The sequence below is a fragment of the Panulirus ornatus genome, chromosome 19, assembly GCF_036320965.1.
Source record: "Panulirus ornatus isolate Po-2019 chromosome 19, ASM3632096v1, whole genome shotgun sequence".
NCBI lineage: Eukaryota > Metazoa > Arthropoda > Malacostraca > Decapoda > Palinuridae > Panulirus > Panulirus ornatus.
Window position 1 is genome coordinate 21,778,137 of NC_092242.1, and position 23,348 is coordinate 21,801,484.

At 40.3% G+C, this 23,348-nt stretch overlaps 1 protein-coding gene across 1 annotated transcript in view; it reads left to right on the forward strand.

Annotated features, from left to right (window-relative positions):
• LOC139755679 (endoplasmic reticulum aminopeptidase 1-like) overlaps nt 1-23,348 on the forward strand; it is a 383,172-nt gene that overhangs the window by 23,156 nt on the left and 336,668 nt on the right. Inside the window, exon 2 of the mRNA XM_071674326.1 lies at nt 22,600-22,755. Within this exon, the coding sequence (XP_071530427.1) occupies nt 22,600-22,755 (156 nt within the window). The remainder of the gene's footprint in view (nt 1-22,599; nt 22,756-23,348) is intronic.

Consider the following 23,348-nt stretch of genomic DNA (forward strand, 5'->3'; position numbering starts at 1 on the left):
GATGTCTCCATGGTTGTTTAATTTGTTTATGGATGGGGTTGTTAGGGAGGTAAATGCAAGAGTCTTGGAAAGAGGGGCAAGTATGAAGTCTGTTGGGGATGAGAGAGCTTGGGAAGTGAGTCAGTTGTTGTTCGCTGATGATACAGCGCTGGTGGCGGATTCATGTGAGAAGCTGCAGAAGCTGGTGACGGAATTTGGTAAAGTGTGTGGAAGAAGAAAGTTAAGAGTAAATGTGAATAAGAGCAAGGTTATTAGGTACAGTAGGGTTGAGGGTCAAGTCAATTGGGAGGTGAGTTTGAATGGAGAAAAACTGGAGGAAGTGAAGTGTTTTAGATATCTGGGAGTGGATCAGTCAGCGGATGGAACCATGGAAGCGGAAGTGGATCATAGGGTGGGGGAGGGGGCAAAAATTTTGGGAGCCTTGAAAAATGTGTGGAAGTCGAGAACATTATCCCAGAAAGCAAAAATGGGTATGTTTGAGGGAATAGTGGTTCCAACAATGTTGTATGGTTGCGAGGCGTGGGCTATGGATAGAGTTGTGCGCAGGAGGATGGATGTGCTGGAAATGAGATGTTTGAGGACAATGTGTGGTGTGAGGTGGTTTGATCGAGTAAGTAACGTAAGGGTAAGAGAGATGTGTGGAAATAAAAAGAGCGTGGTTGAGAGAGCAGAGGAGGGTGTTTTGAAGTGGTTTGGGCACATGGAGAGAATGAGTGAGGAAAGATTGACCAAGAGGATATATGTGTCGGAGGTGGAGGGAACGAGGAGAAGAGGGAGACCAAATTGGAGGTGGAAAGATGGAGTGAAAAGGATTTTGTGTGATCGGGGCCTGAACATGCAGGAGGGTGAAAGGAGGGCAAGGAATAGAGTGAATTGGAGCGATGTGGTATACAGGGGTTGACGTGCTGTCAGTGGATTGAATCAAGGCATGTGAAGCGTCCGGGGTAAACCATGGAAAGCTGTGTAGGTATGTATATTTGCGTGTGTGGACGTATGTATGTGCATGTGTATGGGGGGGGTTGGGCCATTTCTTTCGTCTGTTTCCTTGCGCTACCTCGCAAACGCGGGAGACAGCGACGAGGTATTAAAAAAAAAAAAAAAAAAATATATATATATATATATATATATATATATATATATATATATATATATATATATATATTCATTTCAAGCTAGAAGTTTCAGTTTTCTAAATTGTTTCTTACATTTTTCATATGTATATATATGTATGTGTGTGTGTGTGTATATGTGCGTATGTATGTGTATGTGTGTGTATGTGTATATGTATATATATATATGTATATTATCCCTGGGGATAGGGGTGAAAGAATACTTCCCACGTATTCCTCGCGTGTCGTAGAAAGCGACTAGAGGGGACGGGAGCGGGGGGCCAGAAATCCTCCCCTCCTTGTATTAACTTTCTAAAATGGGAAACAGAAGAAGGAGTCACGCGGGGAGTGCTCATCCATCTCGAAGGCTCAGAGTGGGGTGCCTAAATGTTTGTGGATGTAACCAAGATGTGAAAAAAGGAGAGATAGGTAGTATGTTTGAGGAAAGGAACCTGGATGTTTTGGCTCTGAGTGAAACGAAGCTCAAGGGTAAAGGGGAAGAGTGGTTTGGGAATGTCTGGGGAGTAAAGTCAGGGGTTAGTGAGAGGACAAGAGCAAGGGAAGGAGTAGCAATACTCCTGAAACAGGAGTTGTGGGAGTATGTGATAGAATGTAAGAAAGTAAATTCTCGATTAATATGGGTAAAACTGAAAGTTGATGGAGAGAGGTGGGTGATTATTGGTGCATATGCACCTGGGCATGAGAAGAAAGATCATGAGAGGCAAGTGTTTTGGGAACAGCTGAATGAGTGTGTTAGTGGTTTTGATGCACGAGACCGGGTTATAGTGATGGGTGATTTGAATGCAAAGGTGAGTAATGTGGCAGTTGAGGGAATAATTGGTATACATGGGGTGTTCAGTGTTGTAAATGGAAATGGTGAAGAGCTTGTAGATTTATGTGCTGAAAAAGGACTGATGATTGGGAATACCTGGTTTAAAAAGCGAGATATACATAAGTATACTTATGTAAGTAGGAGAGATGGCCAGAGAGCGTTATTGGATTACGTGTTAATTGACAGGCGTGCGAAAGAGAGACTTTTGGATGTTAATGTGCTGAGAGGTGCAACTGGAGGGATGTCTAATCATTATCTTGTGGAGGCTAAGGTGAAGATTTGTATGGGTTTTCAGAAGAGTGAATGTTGGGGTGAAGAGGGTGGTGAGAGTAAGTGAGCTTGGGAAGGAGACCTGTGTGAGGAAGTACCAGGAGAGACTGAGTACAGAATGGAAAAAGGTGAGAACAATGGAAGTAAGGGGAGTGGGGGAGGAATGGGATGTATTTAGGGAATCAGTGATGGATTGCGCAAAAGATGCTTGTGGCATGAGAAGAGTGGGAGGTGGGTTGATTAGAAAGGGTAGTGAGTGGTGGGATGAAGAAGTAAGAGTATTAGTGAAAGAGAAGAGAGAGGCATTTGGACGATTTTTGCAGGGAAAAAATGCAATTGAGTGGGAGATGTATAAAAGAAAGAGACAGGAGGTCAAGAGAAAGGTGCAAGAGGTGAAAAAAAGGGCAAATGAGAGTTGGGGTGAGAGAGTATCATTAAATTTTAGGGAGAATAAAAAGATGTTCTGGAAGGAGGTAAATAAAGTGCGTAAGACAAGGGAGCAAATGGGAACTTCAGTGAAGGACGCAAATGGGGAGGTGATAACAAGTAGTGGTGATGTGAGAAGGAGATGGAGTGAGTATTTTGAAGGTTTGTTGAATGTGTTTGATGATAGAGTGGCAGATATAGGGTGTTTTGGTCGAGGTGGTGTGCAAAGTGAGAGGGTTAGGGAAAATGATTTGGTAAACAGAGAAGAGGTAGTGAAAGCTTTGCGGAAGATGAAAGCCGGCAAGGCAGCAGGTTTGGATGGTATTGCAGTGGAATTTATTAAAAAAGGGGGTGACTGTATTGTTGACTGGTTGGTAAGGTTATTTAATGTATGTATGACTCATGGTGAGGTGCCTGAGGATTGGCGGAATGCGTGCATAGTGCCATTGTACAAAGGCAAAGGGGATAAGAGTGAGTGCTCAAATTACAGAGGTATAAGTTTGTTGAGTATTCCTGGTAAATTATATGGGAGGGTATTGATTGAGAGGGTGAAGGCATGTACAGAGCATCAGATTGGGGAAGAGCAGTTTGGTTTCAGAAGTGGTAGAGGATGTGTGGATCAGGTGTTTGCTTTGAAGAATGTATGTGAGAAATACTTAGAAAAGCAAATGGATTTGTATGTAGCATTTATGGATCTGGAGAAGGCATATGACAGAGTTGATAGAGATGCTCTGTGGAAGGTATTAAGAATATATGGTGTGGGAGGAAAGTTGTTAGAAGCAGTGAAAAGTTTTTATCAAGGATGTAAGGCATGTGTACGTGTAGGAAGAGAGGAAAGTGATTGGTTCTCAGTGAATGTAGGTTTGTGGCAGGGGTGTGTGATGTCTCCATGGTTGTTTAATTTGTTTATGGATGGGGTTGTTAGGGAGGTAAATGCAAGAGTTTTGGAAAGAGGGGCAAGTATGAAGTCTGTTGGGGATGAGAGAGCTTGGGAAGTGAGTCAGTTGTTGTTCACTGATGATACAGCGCTGGTGGCTGATTCATGTGAGAAACTGCAGAAGCTGGTGACTGAGTTTGGTAAAGTGTGTGGAAGAAGAAAGTTAAGAGTAAATGTGAATAAGAGCAAGGTTATTAGGTACAGTAGGGTTGAGGGTCAAGTCAATTGGGAGGTGAGTTTGAATGGAGAAAAACTGGAGGAAGTGAAGTGTTTTAGATATGTGGGAGTGGATCTGGCAGCGGATGGAACCATGGAAGCGGAAGTGGATCGTAGGGTGGGGGAGGGGGCGAAAATTCTGGGGGCCTTGAAGAATGTGTGGAAGTCGAGAACATTATCTCGGAAAGCAAAAATGGGTATGTTTGAAGGAATAGTGGTTCCAACAATGTTGTATGGTTGCGAGGCGTGGGCTATGGATAGAGTTGTGCGCAGGAGGATGGATGTGCTGGAAATGAGATGTTTGAGGACAATGTGTGGTGTGAGGTGGTTTGATCGAGTGAGTAACGTAAGGGTAAGAGAGATGTGTGGAAATAAAAAGAGCGTGGTTGAGAGAGCAGAAGAGGGTGTTTTGAAGTGGTTTGGGCACATGGAGAGAATGAGTGAGGAAAGATTGACCAAGAGGATATATGTGCGGAGGTGGAGGGAACGAGGAGAAGAGGGAGACCAAATTGGAGGTGGAAAGATGGAGTGAAGATTTTGTGTGATCGGGGCCTGAACATGCAGGAGGGTGAAAGGAGGGCAAGGAATAGAGTGAATTGGAGCGATGTGGTATACCGGGGTTGACGTGCTGTCAGTGGATTGAATCAAGGCATGTGAAGTGTCTGGGGTAAACCATGGAAAGCTGTGTAGGTATGTATATTTGCGTGTGTGGACGTATGTATATACATGTGTATGGGGGGGTTGGGCCATTTCTTTCGTCTGTTTCCTTGCGCTTCCTCGCAAATGCGGGAGACAGCGACAAAGTATAATAAAAAAAATATATATATATATATTTATTTATTTATTTATTTATTTTGCTTTGTCGCTGTCTCCCGCATTTGCGAGGTAGCGCAAAGAAACAGAAGAAAGAAATGGCCCAACCCACCCCCATACACATTTATATACACACACGTCCACACACGCAAACATACACACCCATACATCTCAATGTACACATATATATACACACCCAGACACATACATATATACCCATGCACACACTGCCTGCCTTTATTCATTCCCATCGCCACCTCGCCACACATGGAATACCATCCCCCTCCCCCCCTCATGTGTGTGAGGTAGCGCTAGGAAAAGACAACAAAGGCCCCATTCGTTCACACTCAGTCTCCAGCTGTCATGCAATAATGCCCGAAACCATAGCTCCCTTTCCACATCCAGGCCCCACACAACTTGCCATGTTTTACCCCAGACGCTTCACATGCCCTGATTCAATCCATTGACAGCACGTTGAGCCCGGTATACCACATCGATCCAATTCGTTCTATTCCTTGCCCGCCTTTCACCCTCCTGTATGTTCAGGCCCTGATCACACAAAATCTTTTTCACTCCATCTTTCCACCTCCAATTTGGTCTCCCACTTCTCCTCGTTCCCTCAACCTCCGACACATATATCCTCTTGGTCAATCTTTCCTCACTCATTCTCTCCATGTGCCCAAACCATTTCAAAACACCCTCTTCTGCTCTCTCAACCACGCTCTTTTTATTTCTACACATCTCTCTTACCCTTACATTACTTACTCGATCAAACCACCTCACACCACACATTGTCCTCAAACATCTCATTTCCAGCACCTCCACCCTCCTGCGCACAACTCTATCCATAGCCCACGCCTCGCAACCATACAACATTGTTGGAACCCCTATTCCTTCAAACATACCCATTTTTGTTTTCCGAGATAATGTTCTCGACTTCACACATTCTTCAATGCTCCCCGGATTTTCGCCCCCTCCCCCAACCTATGATTCACTTCCGCTTCCATGGTTCCATCCGCTGCCAGATCCACTCCCAGATATCTAAAGCACTTAACTTCCTCCAGTTTTTCTCCATTCAAACTTACCTCCCAATTGACTTGACCATCAACCCTACTGTACCTAATAACCTTGCTCTTATTCACATTTACTCTTAACTTTCTTCTTTCACACACTTTACCAAACTCAGTCACCAGCTTCTGCAGTTTCTCACATGAATCAGCCACCAGCGCTGTATCATCAGCGAACAACAACTGACTCACTTCCCAAGTTCTCTCATCCCCAACAGACTTCATACTTGCCCCTCTTTCCAAAACTCTTGCATTTACCTCCCTAACAACCCCATCCATAAACAAATTAAACAACCATGGAGACATCACACACCCCTGCCGCAAACCTACATTCACTGAGAACCAATCACTTTCCTCTCTGATTTGGTAAATAGAGAAGAGGTAGTAAAAGCTTTACGGAAGATGAAAGCCGGCAAGGCAGCAGGTTTGGATGGTATTGCAGTGGAATTTATTAAAAAAGGGGGTGACTTTATTGTTGACTGGTTGGTAAGGTTATTTAATGTATGTATGATTCATGGTAAGGTACCTGAGGATTGGCGGAATGCTTGCATAGTGCCATTGTACAAAGGCAAAGGGGATAAGAGTGAGTGCTCAAATTACAGAGGTATAAGTTTGTTGAGTATTCCTGGTAAATTATATGGGAGGGTATTGATTGAGAGGGTGAAGGCATGTACAGAGCATCAGATTGGAGAAGAGCAGTATGGTTTTAGAAGTGGTAGAGGATGTGTGGATCAGGTGTTTGCTTTGAAGATTGTATGTGAGAAATACTTAGAAAAACAAATGGATTTGTATGTAGCATTTATGGATCTGGAGAAGGCATATGATAGAGTTGATAGAGATGCTCTGTGGAAGGTTTTAAGAATATATGGTGTGGGAGGCAAGTTGTTGGAAGCAGTGAAAAGTTTTTATCGGGGATATAAAGCATATGTACGTGTGGGAAGAGAGGAAAGTGATTGGCTCTCCGTGAATGTGGGTTTGCGGCAGGTTTGTGTGATGTCTCCATGGTTGTTTAATTTGTTTATGGATGGGGTTGTTAGGGAGGTGAATGCAAGAGTTTTGGAAAGAGGGGCAAATATGCAGTCTGTTGTGGATGAGAGAGCTTGGGAAGTGAGTCAGTTGTTGTTCACTGATGATACAGCACTGGTGACTGAGTTTGGTAAAGTATGTGAAAGACGAAAGTTAAGAGTAAATGTGAATAAGAGCAAGGTTATTAGGTACAATAGGGTTGAGGGTCAAGTCAATTGGGAGGTAAGTTTGAATGGAGAAAAACTGGAGGAAGTAAAGTGTTTTAGATATCTGGGAGTGGATCTGGCAGCGGATGGAACCATGGAAGCGGAAGTGAATCATAGGGTGGGGGAAGAGGCGAAAATTCTTGGAGCCTTGATGAGTGTTTGGAAGTCGAGAACATTATCTTGGTAAGCAAAAATGGGTATGCTTCAAGGAATAGTGGTTCCAACAATGTTATATGGTTGCAAGGCGTGGGCTATAGATAGAGTTGTGCGGAGGAGGGTGGATGTGCTGAAAATGAGATGTTTGAGGACAATATGTGGTGTGAGGTGGTTTGATCGAGTAAGTAATAATAGGGTGAGAGAGATGTGTGGTAATAAAATGAGTGTGGTTGAGAGATTAGAAGAGGGTGTTTTGAAATGGTTTGGTCACATGGAGAGAATGAGTGAGGAAAGATTGACCAAGAGGATATATGTGTCGGAGGTGGAGGGAACGAGGAGAAGTGGGAGACCAAATTGGAGGTGGAAAGATGGAGTGAAAAAGATTTTGTGTGATCGGGGCCTGAACATGCAGGAGGGTGAAAGGGGTCCAAGGAATAGAGTTAATTGGAACGATGTGGTATACCGGGTCAACGTGCTGTCAATGGATTGAATCAGGGCATGTGAAGCGTCTGGGGTAAACCATGGAAAGTTGTGTGGGGCCTGGATGTGGAAAGGGAGCTGTGGTTTCAGTGTATTATTACATGACAGCTAGAGACTGAGTGTGAACGAATGGAGCCTGTGTTGTCTTTTCCTAGCGCTACCTTGTGCACATGAGTGGGGAGGGGTTGTTATTTCATGTGTGGCGGGGTGGCAATGGGAATGAATAAAGGTAGACAGTATGAATTATGTACATGTGTATATAGGTATATGTCTGCATGTGTATATATATGTATACATTGAGATGTATAGGTATGTATATTTGCGTGTGTGGACGTGTATGTATGTACATGTGTATGTAGGTGGGTTGGGCCATTCTTTCATTTGTTTCCTTGCGCTACCTCGCTAACGCGGGAGACAGCGACAAAGCAAAATCAAATAAGTAAATGATAATAATAATGATAATTTTTTTTTTGCTTTGTCGCTGTCTCCCGCGTTTGCGAGGTAGTGCAAGTAAACAGACCAAAGAAATGGCCCAACCCTCCCCCATACACATGTATATACCTACACGTCCCCACACGCAAATATAGATACCCATACATCTCAATGTACACATATATATATATATATATATACACACACAGACATATACATATATACACATGCACACAATTCACACTGTCTGCCTTTTTTCGTCCCCATCGCCACCTTGCCACACATGGAATAACATCCCCCTCCCCCTCATGTGTGCGAGGTAGCGCTAGGAAAAGACAACAAAGGCTCCATTCGTTCACACTCAGTCTCTAGCTGTCATGCAATAATGCCCGAAACCACAGCTCCCTTTCCACATCCAGGCCCCACAGAACTTTCCATGGTTTACCCCAGACGCTTCACATGCCCTGATTCAATCCATTGACAGCACGTCGACCCCGGTATACCACATCGATCCAATTCATTCTATTCCTTGCCCGCCTTTCACCCTCCTGCATGTTCAGGCCCCGATCACTCAAAATCTTTTTCACTCCATCTTTCCACCTCCACTTGGTTTCCCACTTCTCCTCGTTCCCTCCACCTCTGACACATATATCCTCTTGGTCAATCTTTCCTCACTCATTCTCTCCATGTGCCCAAACCATTTCAAAACACCCTCTTCTGCTCTCTCAACCACGCTCTTTTTATTTCCACACATCTCTCTTACCCTTACATTACTTACTCGATCAAACCACCTCACACCATATATTGTCCTCAAACATCTCATTTCCAGCACATCCACCCTCCTACACACTACTCTATCCATAGCCCATGCTATAGTAATAATAGTAATAATAATATAATGATAATAATTATGATAATATGGATAGCACATGGACTGTTGTCATTCTGTCCACAAACATAAAATCTCTCCTTTTCATATATAATTTGACAACACTTAACTCACACAGCTCATTCTTTGTATCTCTTGATATTCATGTGGTGAGACTATGTGCTGTCCCTGGCTTTTGGCAAATGGTATGAGCAGTAGATAGAATTAGAAGATAGGAACATTTAAGCAGGAGTATTAGGTTAGAAACAGTCAGTAGGAACATTAGATAGGAGCCTCTGCAAACACTGCACTGGAGTTGCCTCCTACCATTGGCCTTCTAAGGATGAGGTACAAAAGGCTAAGAAGCAGCACTGGAGTTCCAGTTGGAACAGGGATCAGAAATATAGATACAGATAGATAATGATGATAATGATAATAACAATGATAATAGTGATAGCTGGTTGTTCTGGTGTGGTCTGTTAGTGCCATGACAAAGCTCATGACAGCCAGATTTTGCCATTTTTGATAAATGACTCCTCTTTAATGAAGATTTTTCTCACATCATTGTTGGCAACTTTTATTTTTGCTTATGCTCACAAGCACCTCATTCTTTGTCATGTTTATTTTTAATTTCCTCCAAGACACATCATCAGAGCGGAATACTAATCTATCCTTTATCTTTTATGCTTGAGACTCAAGTCTCAGACATAAATCTGTATCAAGGCTGGGTCTTAATGATAATGTGAAGAAGGTTTATTAGAAGGAGAAATAAGAGAAGGGAAAAAAATTTTAAGAGTTTCAGAGGCAATGAAAAACCCACTTGTTTAAAATAGCCAGGTTGTAGTTGTTTGGTGAGACAAGAAGGGATAGAGAATTCTGTAGCTTTGAGGTGTTCTGGGGCACACAAGGAGCCAGCTCTTGGGAGCAAAACCAAAGTATTACTAATAGAAGAGTGAATGTGAACCAACATTATGGTGCAAGGCATGTGTCAAGTTGTGAGGTTGAGCTGGAAGAATTGATAAGTTGAACTATTTTAGACTCAAATCTGTCTAGTCACTATGTGGTGCTAGAACCTTCCCAGATATGAGAGCAGTGCTCTGTACAAGGATGGATAAAGCCTTTGGGTAACAGAGTAACTTTTCCCAGAAGAGAGGAATTTCTGGTGCCCAAATAGGACTTCTTATTTCTTAGAGACAGACTTAGTTATTTGTGTAATATGGGATTTCAAGATAGGTTAGATGTTTCAGTGACATAGGGAATGTTCATTGTGTTGAAGCTGTGGAAAGTTGTGAGGGGCTTTAGAGAGGGATATGGGCAGAAATTGGGTTTTGGGAGGTAGTAACCTTAACTTGGTTCCATCTACCCCATTGAGATTGTTCTGATTTAGGAAATCAAAGAGCATCATTAGAATAAGGTACACTCATTACCACCACGGTTCAGCACCATTTCACCTCATCATCTAGGTTTAAGAACAATGTTAAGATAAAGACATGATGGATCTGTAATATGATTGTTCATTAAATGAATTTGCCCATTGTGTATTGCATATCTGACAGTCTTGACACATCAGCCATGTAGCACTCTTTGTTTCTACACTCTCAAAACTATATGGCAAAATCAAATCCCACCCTGTTGAAGAAGAATTGCATGTAGACTCATTGAATAACTAGTTTCTTGATCTTTATGACTCATGTTTTGAATTTTTATGATTTGCTGTAGAAGCAGGATGGAAGATAGCACAATTGTTTAAGAGTTTAAGAACAATGTTAAGATAAAGACATGATGGATCTGTAATATGATTGTTCATTAAATGAATTTGCCCATTGTGTATTGCATATCTGACAGTCTTGACACATCAGCCATGTAGCACTCTTTGTTTCTACACTCTCAAAACTATATGGCAAAATCATATCCCATCCTGTTGAAGAAGAATTGCATGTAGACTCATTGAATAACTAGTTTCTTGATCTTTATGACTCATGTTTTGAATTTTTATGATTTGCTGTAGAAGCAGGATGGAAGATAGCACAATTGTTTTATGCATATGATTTTGTGCTGTTGTATCGCAAGAGGAGTGGGATAGAATGATAGGCTGCTTTGATGATGCATGCAGGATTGCAGAAAAACAAGAGCAGTAGAGATAGATGATTTAAGTATCATAGTTGAAAATAGGACACATAGTGTGAAGTTACAGGGCCTCTGAGATTGGGTTGCAGGGGGTACATCATACCTGAGCCCATGGGTCCAGAAAGGGGCCTGGGAATTTCCTGGGATCTTAGAAAATGCAGAAAATCATCATGATGCTCCTTTTCACCTTTCTCTCATCTTCCATACCCTATTTGGCTTTACACCTTATGGCATAAAACCTTAGTGGATAAAAACAGGATGACTGATGGAGAAGGGAAGAGGGCCCAAAAGAAACTTTGTACCTCCTGATACAATTTCTCTCAGGGACCCTGTGTGATGATATCATTAGAACAACACATGTGTGTAAACTTTTTAGAATATATGGCAAATGATAGGCTGATCAGAAAGATGTTTATTAGTATAGTTGAAGGTACTTGGAGGAGAAGTAAAGAATGGAAGAGATGAGCAAATGCAGAGATAGAATCAGTTAGGGCTGGGGATATTTCATATTGAGGCATTTTGTCTGTAGAGGCACTGTGGTGTTGTCTCCACAGATCAGCTTGGTTTGCAGAATGAAAAAGTAAGAAGCACTTATAGAATCCTGGAAGTTTATCTTTACCCTCAGCACACTGGGTATTAGTTGAGAATATTTATGAATGATTTGAGAGACTGGATATACATGATGTCCCCATGGAATTGGGAGTGGAGTTTATGATGATATGAAGTAAATTGATAACATAAATATCTGCGATCAGTTTTACCTGATAAAGAACTAAATAGGACCCTGTGTTCATGTTCTTCAAACTTTAGTTTATTATTAAAATCTGGGCATACAGACAAAAATGATGATTTTCTTGGCTCATTGTTTTATGCTGAAAATGAGTGATACTTAATCTGTCTAGATTTCTCCAGACCCTAATGAAAAGGCTTTGTGCTTTCAATACTTGCTACTATCATCTCCACTGGGGTCCTATTTTTTCCAGGTCCTACAAACATATTTTCTTCTATCATAAGTGACTATGTTGAAACTTAAGTTGATCCCCTTCACAGCTACCTTTATAGTTCCATGAAATTTTATTTATTTTCGAATTGTTGATTTAGAATGCCAATTTGACTTGAAGTATACTAAACCAAAATTTATTGTACATTCACTTGAAAGATAATGAATTAGAGGATAATGTCGGATAGATTAACAAAAAGCACTTCAGTTATATGTAACAGTAATATTTGCACAGTGCGAATGTTAGAGCACAGGACTTTATGTGAATTAGCCTGCTATGAAGACCACCTGCTGTTATCCAGGGTAATTACTAGGTAACTCTGAGAATGCTGTAGATTTTCTTGTGGATACTAGATACCATAATGCAAGTGAGAATAATGAGTATGTACATCAACTTTCCTGTCATTCGATGAAGGCACTTACTCCTGTTTATTCCCCTGGCCTACTGAATCCTTTTCCTTTGTCTTGCAGGATTCTTGCATGTACTGTCAGGCCAGCAGTCAGACATTCTTCTTTTCTGTGCCTAAGATAAGGACACTTTATTCTACAATATAAGCATTTTATTGTATAGAAGATTAGTTTATACTTGAATAAATGTGTAAGAGATGTATCCTATAATTCTCTGTGGCTCTTCATTCATATCTGATGTTTTGAACACAGTACTTTTCCCAATTTTTAATCTTTTCCCTCTTGTTAGAAAGCCTTTGATATCAAATGAAATTAATACAATTAAAGATATAACATTTCCCTATCAGCAGAACTAAATGAATGTAATCACTAAATACGCTAGTGGTTTACATGTTAGAATAAGGTTTCAGTCTTAACATTTACCTAGATATATTATTCATAATGGGACAAGCTGTCTGAGAAGTAAAATCAAATGATAGAAGATACTTTTCTTTGACTGCACAAATCATAAATTAATACTTGTACCATTTATGTATTAGTTTAATGTTACAGTATAATAATGCACCATGAAGTATGAGTATGTGCACTGATTTGGAAGACTTCTGGTACACACTTGGTAAGGAACTGTATCATTGGAAGTACAGTACATTGTACATGTACAGATGACCATACATATATATTTTTTCCATCTGCATGATAAATATATAAGCTTCAACTTGTTTTAGTTTTCAGTCTTTATAAACTGTATCTAGAGCAGTAGTGCATTTTGTTTTTATAAGCATTGTCTGCACTGGGTGCAAGACCCATGGACTTGCCTATAATCATAAGTTTCTGCCCCTCATCAAGTCTCCAGAGCACTCCTTTGTGCAGTGGCAATATTATAACCAATGAGGGTAGGAGGTGCTGCTACTTTTGAATTGGGAAAGTTGTCAAGTTTCATTACCTCAAGGGGATACTCTAGTTTTCCTAGAGTATCCAAGTCTTGCCCCACCTTCTTATGGTGACCTCATTAATGCACCCCTTTGGAGTGGAACTAAAAGGGAAAATGTTGCCCAACTCCATCAGGGCAATCCTTTTAAATTTACATAAACACCTGAGATGTGCCGTGACTTTTTAATTTTTGGACAATTTTGGAGCCTCACTGCCTCTGGAAACATTATGTTGGAGTTGCCCTCTGCCAGTGATCTGTCAAGAGTGAGGCACAAAAGGCTGAGAAGCAGCACTGGAGTATGCTAATTATGACAAGGATTAAAAGAAATGAGTAATTGAGAGTGATAGCACTGAATGTAAATGGGATGTTTGGTGAGAACAAAAGGAGGGAGCTTGTGGAGAAATTTAAAAGTTGTAGCTTGTATGTGCTGGGGAATAGGAAAACCCATAACCTTGGGCAGAGTGTGTGAAATGAAAATGGAAATGACAAATGCAAGTTATGGGAGGGCATGGAAGAGAGTGATATGAACAGGAATGAATAGAATTATTGGGGAAGAAGGATGTGCAATTCTGCATGGATGGAATGGATCAGAAATATTGTGGGTGAAAGGAAAGATTGGGATTGTGAAATATGCCTGGGTATGTGCATATGTATCTGTGAATATGAAGATTGTATGAGGTTAGGGTGAAATGAAGCTTTTCTGGAGAAAGTGTACTAAACTGTGCTTTGAATATGAGGGGGAGAAAGACTGGAAGAGGTGAGAGAATTTATGTATTTAGGAGCTGTCTTGAGTAAGTTTGGTGACATGGAAGGAGAGATAAGGGAGAGTGCAGTACAGGTGAGAAAAGTCATTAGGTTCTTTGATAGAATAATGAAAGGTAGAGGTGTAAGCATAGAAGTGAAAAGAGGATTAAGAGACAGCATAGTCTTCCCAACCGTGACATATGCAGCTGAAACATGGACATGAAGTGAGTCACAGAAGTCAAGAATCCAGGCTGTGGAAATGAGCTGTTTGAGAAGAGCATGTGGTGTAACTAAGAAGAATGAAGAAAGAAATGAAGGAGTGTATGAGAGATGTGGTATGGCAAGGAATACAAAGGGAATGAATTGTGAAGTGGTAGAACGGGTGAAATTTAATTCTTAAGATGGTATAGGCATGTGGAAGGAGAATGCTTTAATATTACAATTAAAGAGCTTGGTATGAGAGGAAGACCACCTGTGACATAGGCAAATAGGTTAGAGGAATACTGGAGGGGGAGGAATGGTGGAAGAATGCAGGGAATAGTGTTTGAGAGAGAGGCATGTAAAGACAGGGGTAAGTGGAGACTCTTTTGCCGTGGCTGCCCCTTGATGGGAGTTCCCAGAGGGAATGGATATCAGAGATATAGATAGATAGTTAGTAATTAGTTGAGGCACTGTTCCAATATCAGTGCTCCCTTGTGCACTGGCACTTTTCTTACTTTCTGAATTCATACTGGAATAGATGTATTTACTTCAGAAGGCTTGACATACCACAAGTAAGGCAGTCCCAACTTCTGTGCAGAAACGTTAAAACATTGTTTTACTTTCAAGCGATGGTACCTTCTGATGAGTGGGATATGAATCTTGAATTGATCTGCTCTCCCATTAGTATGAAGTCAATGATGACAAAATCTTTGAAATGCCCTCATAATTATTTCATTATTAAGAATGAAAAATGTAGTGTTTCTTACACACATACATTTATGCCAGCGAGACAACTCTTCTAGAGACATATTTTTACATTGGGTTTCATACCTCTTTCAAAGTTGCCTAGCAAGCCTGGGTAGTCTCCAGGTGGCAATGCATGAGAGTTTCTATACAGTTTCACTCATCCTCTTAACTTTGACACTAACAGCACATTTTTGTGAGTATTCCAGGAAGGAAAATGAGCAGTTATAAGTTAGATTTAGAGGACCAAGCAAAGGGTAGTCCTGATTTATTTGGAGGTGGATGCTCTGTTTCTGATTCATGTGGAGTGATTTTTTTTTAACACTGACACTTCTGACACTGAAATTTGACCAAGATGAGGCAGTAAAAGGTATTTCTAGTGCAAGTGGATGCAGTGTTACTACTGCCTCTCTGAATTTGACAACACTGCATCTGACTAATGCAGCTCATAGTTTTACAAACTTAGAATTTTGCTGATATGAAAAAAATATCAGTGGATCACATTGATTGCTTCATGAATAGATTTATTATTATTTTTTTTTTTTTTTTTTTTATACTTTGTCGCTGTCTCCCGCGTTTGCGAGGTAGCGCAAGGAAACAGACGAAAGAAATGGCCCAACCCCCCCCCCCATACACATGTACATACACACGTCCACACACGCAAATATACATACCTACACAGCTTTCCATGGTTTACCCCAGACGCTTCACATGCCTTGCTTCAATCCACTGACAGCACGTCAACCCCTGTATACCACATGACTCCAATTCACTCTATTTCTTGCCCTCCTTTCACCCTCCTGCATGTTCAGGCCCCGATCACACAAAATCTTTTTCACTCCATCTTTCCACCTCCAATTTGGTCTCCCTCTTCTCCTCGTTCCCTCCACCTCCGACACATATATCCTCTTGGTCAATCTCTCCTCACTCATTCTCTCCATGTGCCCAAACCATTTCAAAACACCCTCTTCTGCTCTCTCAACCACGCTCTTTTTATTTCCACACATCTCTCTTACCCTTACGTTACTTACTCGATCAAACCACCTCACACCACACATTGTCCTCAAACATCTCATTTCCAGCACATCCATCCTCCTGCGCACATCTCTATCCATAGCCCACGCCTCGCAACCATACAACATTGTTGGAACCACTATTCCCTCAAACATACCCATTTTTGCTTTCCGAGATAGTGTTCTCGACTTCCACACATTTTTCAAGGCTCCCAAAATTTTCACCCCCTCCCCCACCCTATGATCCACTTCCGCTTCCATGGTTCCATCCGCTGACAGATCCACTCCCAGATATCTAAAACACTTCACTTCCTCCAGTTTTTCTCCATTCAAACTCACCTCCCAATTGACTTGACCCTCACCCCTACTGCACCCAATAACCTTGCTCTTACTCACATTTACTCTCAACTTTCTTCTTCCACACACTTTACCAAACTCAGTCACCAGCTTCTGCAGTTTCTCACATGAATCAGCCACCAGCGCTGTATCATCAGCGAACAACAACTGACTCACTTCCCAAGCTCTCTCATCCCCAACAGACTTCATACTTGCCCCTCTTTCCAGGACTCTTGCATTTACCTCCCTTACAACCCCATCCATAAACAAATTAAACAACCATGGAGACATCACACACCCCTGCCGCAAACCTACATTCACTGAGAACCAATCACTTTCCTCTCTTCCTACACGTACACATGCCTTACATCCTCGATAAAAACTTTTCACTGCTTCTAACAACTTGCCTCCCACACCATATATTCTTAATACCTTCCACAGAGCATCTCTATCAACTCTATCATATGCCTTCTCCAGATCCATAAATGCTACATACAAATCCATTTGCTTTTCTAAGTATTTCTCACATACATTCTTCAAAGCAAACACCTGATCCACACATCCTCTACCACTTCTGAAACCACACTGCTCTTCCCCAATCTGATGCTCTGTACATGCCTTCACCCTCTCAATCAATACCCTCCCATATAATTTACCAGGAATACTCAACAAACTTATACCTCTGTAATTTGAGCACTCACTCTTATCCCCTTTGCCTTTGTACAATGGCACTATGCACGCATTCCGCCAATCCTCAGGCACCTCACCATGAGTCATACATACATTAAATAACCTTACCAACCAGTCAACAATACAGTCACCCCCTTTCTTAATAAATTCCACTGCAATACCATCCAAACCTGCTGCCTTGCCGGCTTTCATCTTCCGCAAAGCTTTTACTACCTCTTCTCTGTTTACCAAATCATTTTCCCTAACCCTCTCACTTTGCACACCACCTCGACCAAAACACCCTATATCTGCCACTCTGTCATCAGACACATTCAACAAACCTTCAAAATACTCACTCCATCTCCTTCTCACATCACCGCTACTTGTTATCACCTCCCCATTTACGCCCTTCACTGAAGTTCCCATTTGCTCCCTTGTCTTTATTATATATGCTAAAATACAATATCCTCTAATGAATTTGTCAGTTTTGGTGAAAAAAAATATGCATGATGGCAAATCACTTAACACTCAGGCCTTGCACAAATGGAGCAGATGCCATGTGTTGAATGTCTTTTATGGAGACAGAGTGTGATTATGATTTTTATCAAGATTCCTTCCAAAATTAATGAAATAGATCATGATTACAATTACAGTGAAAGCTGTAATCATGATTCCAGTGATTCCAGATAAAGTGAACAGAAGAAAGGCATCACATAATCACTGCCATGGCCAGTTGTATCTATTAAGTTCAAAAACATCAGGAAAATTATGCATTAGATGAATGGTCGTTCACTTAAACTGCCCATTGCATTTGACAAACATCCGGTTGCAGAACTACATCTAACAGGCAGTAGCGTTGAGGACAGAACACTTTTCATACTACACTGAGCAAGCTCTCTACTGGTGCTAAGGTGTCCATAACAGACAAGAACTTTCAAGCCAGCATCTTAGATAAAATGGGCAGTCTGTCAGATTTAGAAAGCTTGTACTCTGTGGGTTGATTTCTCAAGAGCATGAGGTTGGGAGAGTAAATGGTCACTGTATCAGTGTCTATACTAGTCATGGAGGAGGAGAATGCTGGAGCTGGCTCCACATTCTTTTTGAACTAAACAGCCTGTACCGTACATTTCACTGAAAGAATGAGAAAGAGCAGGTCACCAGTGACATGGGTTATGGATCCAGTGTATGTACTTTGGCAAGCAATATTGCACCTTACATGTCTCCATCAAAAATGTTATTGCACCAGGCCTACTTGAATTGAGGGCTAACTGTGGTTGTAATCTATATCTTGCTAGGTAATAATTGCACTGAGGGATTCTTTCACTCTGTCCAATCCTTATTACCTTACTTCTATGATGAATCTCATTATTCATTTATCTGACTAATTCTGGAGTTTATCCAATTACTCCTATAGGCTAGTGCAGTCCTCATTTTTTATTTCTTCTGAGACCTTTTCATCATCTGCAAATATATCTAGATACAATTTCAGTCCATCAGGCAAGTCTTTTCAATACTCCAAGAATAGCAGTGGTGTTGATGCTGGAAAACAAAGTGGTTGGCTAATTGTTTGAGCTGAGAGAAAGTGAACTAGTGATGCCATGTAGAGTTGGTGCTGGTGGTTGGAGTGATGAAGACTGGTTTCTAGTAATGACACAGTGAAAGCCTCTTGCTAGACTTCCATCATATTTAGGTGGCTTGATCATGCAATTGGGAGTTGTGCCTCCAACATTACAAAATCTTGATGTGCTGGCATTGTATTGGTCTTTTAGCCTTTCTTAGAAAAATCATGTTTTAATCAAATATTACAAAATTTACCTTGTTGATTTGTCAACAGGTGTTTTGATTATTATACATACTACAAACCTTTATTGCAGGTACACCACCGGTTTTCAGGCACTCTTGGTTCCAAAGCCCTGCCGAATTATCTAGTTTGCCGGACCAACTGTGGTCACGTAATGATGATTCATCAACACACCTCTAACCCACTAATTATACATCTCCCATGGACTGCTAGAAATTTGAATTAAACAAATATTAAATGTAAATTAAATAAATAAATGAAATACATTATACACCTGCTCAGGACGGAGGTGCTCATCAGCTACTAGTTTTGCAAATTCATCCACATACTCAGCAGCTCCTTTGTGGTTTGCAGACCACTTTTCTCCACTCAGTCTATTCATGGAAATTCCATGATGCTTTTTGAATCTTTGAATCCATCCTTCACTATAGTCATGCTCATGTGATTTAAGTTCTTTATGGAACAACTTAGCCTGGTCCATTATCATGCTGCCTGACAAGTCCACTCCATCACTTTGACGCTTTCGAAACCATTCCATCATCACTCGATCGTGCTCAGTACTCTTACCATCTTTCATTGTTTTTCTAATCGTCATTTGCTTCTTGGAATTGCTGTCTGCATAGAATTTCAATATTTTCTCTCTTTGCTTCTTTATATCATAAACAGTTGATGAACCCATACTGTAGATGTCACACAACTTACGCACCAAAACACCTTGGTCCATTATCTTCAACAGTTCTACTTAATCTTGGATCAATATGGACTGGTGTTTATGTTTGACACCACGACTGACACTCTCATATATCTTAGAAGCCACAGCTAGGGTTGAATTTAAGCAAAGTAAGCTAAGAATCTCACACAATTGCAGTATCACCACTAACAAGTGCAGTGTAAAGAACGTAAATAAGCACGCCCCACACAACGCCATCTGTGGCTGCCCAGTAAACTAGTCTGGTGGCCATGGCAATTTCAAGTTCCCTCATGTAATTTTGTCTGGACTAAAGGAGGTGTCGAACCATCAGTTGCTGGAAAATTGGTGGTGTACCTGTACCCAAATGTTTTTGAACACTTTGATACCTAAAGTGCATGGAAACATCTATGGAGACTGGTTAAGCAAATGAGGGTAAGATCTCTCATGTGTACAATAAACCTCAGAAGCAGATAGGAAACTTCTGCTGGATCACTGGAATAAGCATTAAACTGTTTCAACCACTGTATTCACATGTGCCTGTGATGAGTTGTGTACAAGACACACATTTTTAGGTAGCTGATTATGGTGAGGGATTTTCCCTAAACATGGCACCTGGCCCACCTTCCCCTTTAAAGTTGGGTTTCCTCCTAATGAGTGGTTCAAGTGTGAGTAGCAAACAGATATGGAGTGGAGTTATGGGGCATGACACTTTATGTAGGAAGGTAGAATTATAGCTATGTAAGTGTTTGTGACATTGTTTTCAAGTAGAAGCTTTCATACAACTCTTTAAGACAAAATATTTTTGTTTTCCATTTTATTTGACTGGCATTATTATTAGTTATGAGTTCTCCTCCATTGTTGAGTGAATTAAGTGATTATATCAGAAAAAAGACATGATGGAGGGCAGATGAGGGGTCTGGTTCAAAAATTGTACTCTTTACAAGCCCTAAGTCAAATTTTGACTAAGAATGAAAGTGCCATATTTTACAACGCTTTTGGTTTGAAGGCAAGGAACCTCTCTTCAGGGAGACATCATTGCCTTATTCAGTCTTGTTGTTCATGGGTTTCTTGTTCCATATACATAAGAGGAAGGATTTAAAAGTTTATTAGCAGAACTTTTAAGAGTATCCAACTACGGGTGTATTGTAAAGTTTATAGAATGAGAAAGTATAACACAAATAGAATAGTTTTAATGCACGCACCTTGTAAAAGGATTAGACAGCATGGGTTCTGGAAGTCAAACAAGACTTTCCAAGCCAGACTTTTTTTTATATGTATAGGCCTAAATGGTTTCTCTCTTCATAAGTAAGTTAGCTTTGAGAAGACTGATTTATGCGAGGACTTCAGCTAGGGAAGAATCTCCTAGATGGTCCTCAATGGGAGAGAATAAAGCTTGTTGTGCTATTTCTACTGGTGAAGTATCAGAGAAGTTTTTCTGCTGTGTATTTAGTTACCTTGTAAACTACTCATGTAAAATTAAGTGTGTAAAGGCAAATAAGGATTGGGCTTCAATGGTCAGCTTTGAGGTAATAAATAGCATGATTTTTTTTCTTTATGAAAACCTCACCCATGCTCCTGACCCACCATCCCTCATGGAGGATGAGTTTCTTTCCAACAACCTCAAGAGTCTGAGATAAAGTTTTATGGAAAGAGAGGCAAGAGGTGGCACGTGAGGTGATTATAGCTTGATGATTATAACTGCTTTTGAGTATGTTTTTTTAGTCCATCTTCAGGGCACATTGTGATTATATCTTTTGTGTGCATTACACATGACTGGCATTTACAGTCAGGATCTTAATTACCTGGAGTAAATCCAGTGGCTGCAAAAATAGCTAAATGGGGTGAGGGCAATAAGAGGTTATAGCCTAAAAGCATTTTGTTCACTAGCTCAAATTTAATTTTTTTGAGACTAGAAATTGGTCATTGCAAAGGTCATGTGTGTAGGTTATGTCTTTCTGAAACATATGTGAATGATGGGATATGAAGAAAAGTGTATATGGCCAAGTGGTACAAAATCAGCTTGCACATACTTGAGTTTGTGGTGTAATTGTCTTTCATGAGATGATAAATTGGAGGTGCTTATCACCCATACTAAGGCTTAAGATTAAAGAATATATGAATTTAATATGTAATATTCGTCACATAGTAAAAAAATTTTTCGGCCCCATTCAATGTCATTTTATTTCATCCATTTTTTTTTTATTGAAAGTGACTACATAGTATCCTGATAATTCAAGTAAGGGTAAGTTTGTCTTCATCTAAAGGTTATTAGATTTAATCCTATTTAACATAACTGCACCCAGTAAAAAAAGTCCTTTAGCTGCATAATCTGTCATGGTTTTATAAAATGCCCAGTAAAAACTATAGCATGAAGGATTCTGTTCCCCTTTTGTTTTAACTGATTAGCAGATGATGCCACCTGAAGGCTGATATAATCACTAAATAGCATTTCTGAATTAGAAGCACCAAGCTTGTTTTTACAGCTCAGCCAGTAATAGTATTTATGGTAAAGGCATCAGAAACAGTTAGTGATGTTGGCTGAATAGCATCCCTATGATTTTATTCTTACTGCAGTTTTGTTTTCAGAATGAAAAAGACTTCATTAGAATAGCATTGGCATTTCTAAGTGTGGCCTCTTTGTACCCTGCAAAATTGTTTGATTCTTCCTTAAATCTATATTGTCATTCTATTCATACTGAATATGCTGTATACTGAAGAAATAGCTAGCCCTGTGAGTATTGCCTAGATACATCCTTTAGTTTTGTTGGAATTAATTAGCTAGAATTTCTTAATTCATAATCCTTCTTTCTCCAATTTTGGTATAGCTTTTTGTCTCTTGTTCACGTTTTCCATCAAATTATTTATTCATATGCGCAGAATTTCTAATAAAGCATATTTTCCCCATGTATTTTAGATTAAACTTCAAATTTCAGTCTGATATTTCAAGTGAAATGGCATGATGGGACATTTCTCGAGAAAATGCAGTTATTTTGATCCAGCCTCAGTCAAATTAACCATATTGTGTCACAAACTTGCTTGTAGTCTTTTTAGGCATTTTAAAAAAAATTTGGCATTTTAGTTCCACTATTTTTCCAGGATCGCCCAACGAGAGTGGCTTCATGGTCAACAAACGTGCCATGTATGAGCCTGGAGCAGTGATGGTATGCTCACAGAAACGAGCATGTTGTGTTGTAACACTGGGCTTTATTGCTATCATTGCTGTTGCCCTTATTGTTGCTTTTACAAAACCAGGTATGTTTCTTTTAGACTGATTTTCTGTTCTTTGTGGATATCTTGATTGTAGGCAAGGTGTTTTGGTTAGAACACCTTATTTATGATTCCATTTTACATGTTAAGTGCAAAGATATACACACATACAGATACTGAAGAGCATGTAATGTGTACTACAAGGTAAGGAGGGGGGAGCAGAGAGATTTTGAAAAGCTGATCTGCATGCAGGGTGCTCTACATCTGTAAATCAACATCAATATCAGTGCCATACCTGAGACAGAAATTCTCGGGTAATCATCCAGTGCCATTTTGTGCTCAGCATGAAGGGATAGTGAAAAGGTCACCACTACATTCAACAAATTTGATAATAAGTTACTTATCCTGTATTGGAAATATACCAACATACTAAAACATTTACGTATATTACCCAATTGTATTAAAGATAAACACTACAGCCACAGGTCACAATAGCACAGGTTGACAGTATCCAGGGATTGTCTTATTTGGGTTGATAGCTTCACATACATACATATGCCCTTTGCCTAAGGGATTAAATAATCACCTGCTATTATGTGTTACTATGGTTACTGTGCCATACGAATTTTGAGATCTAT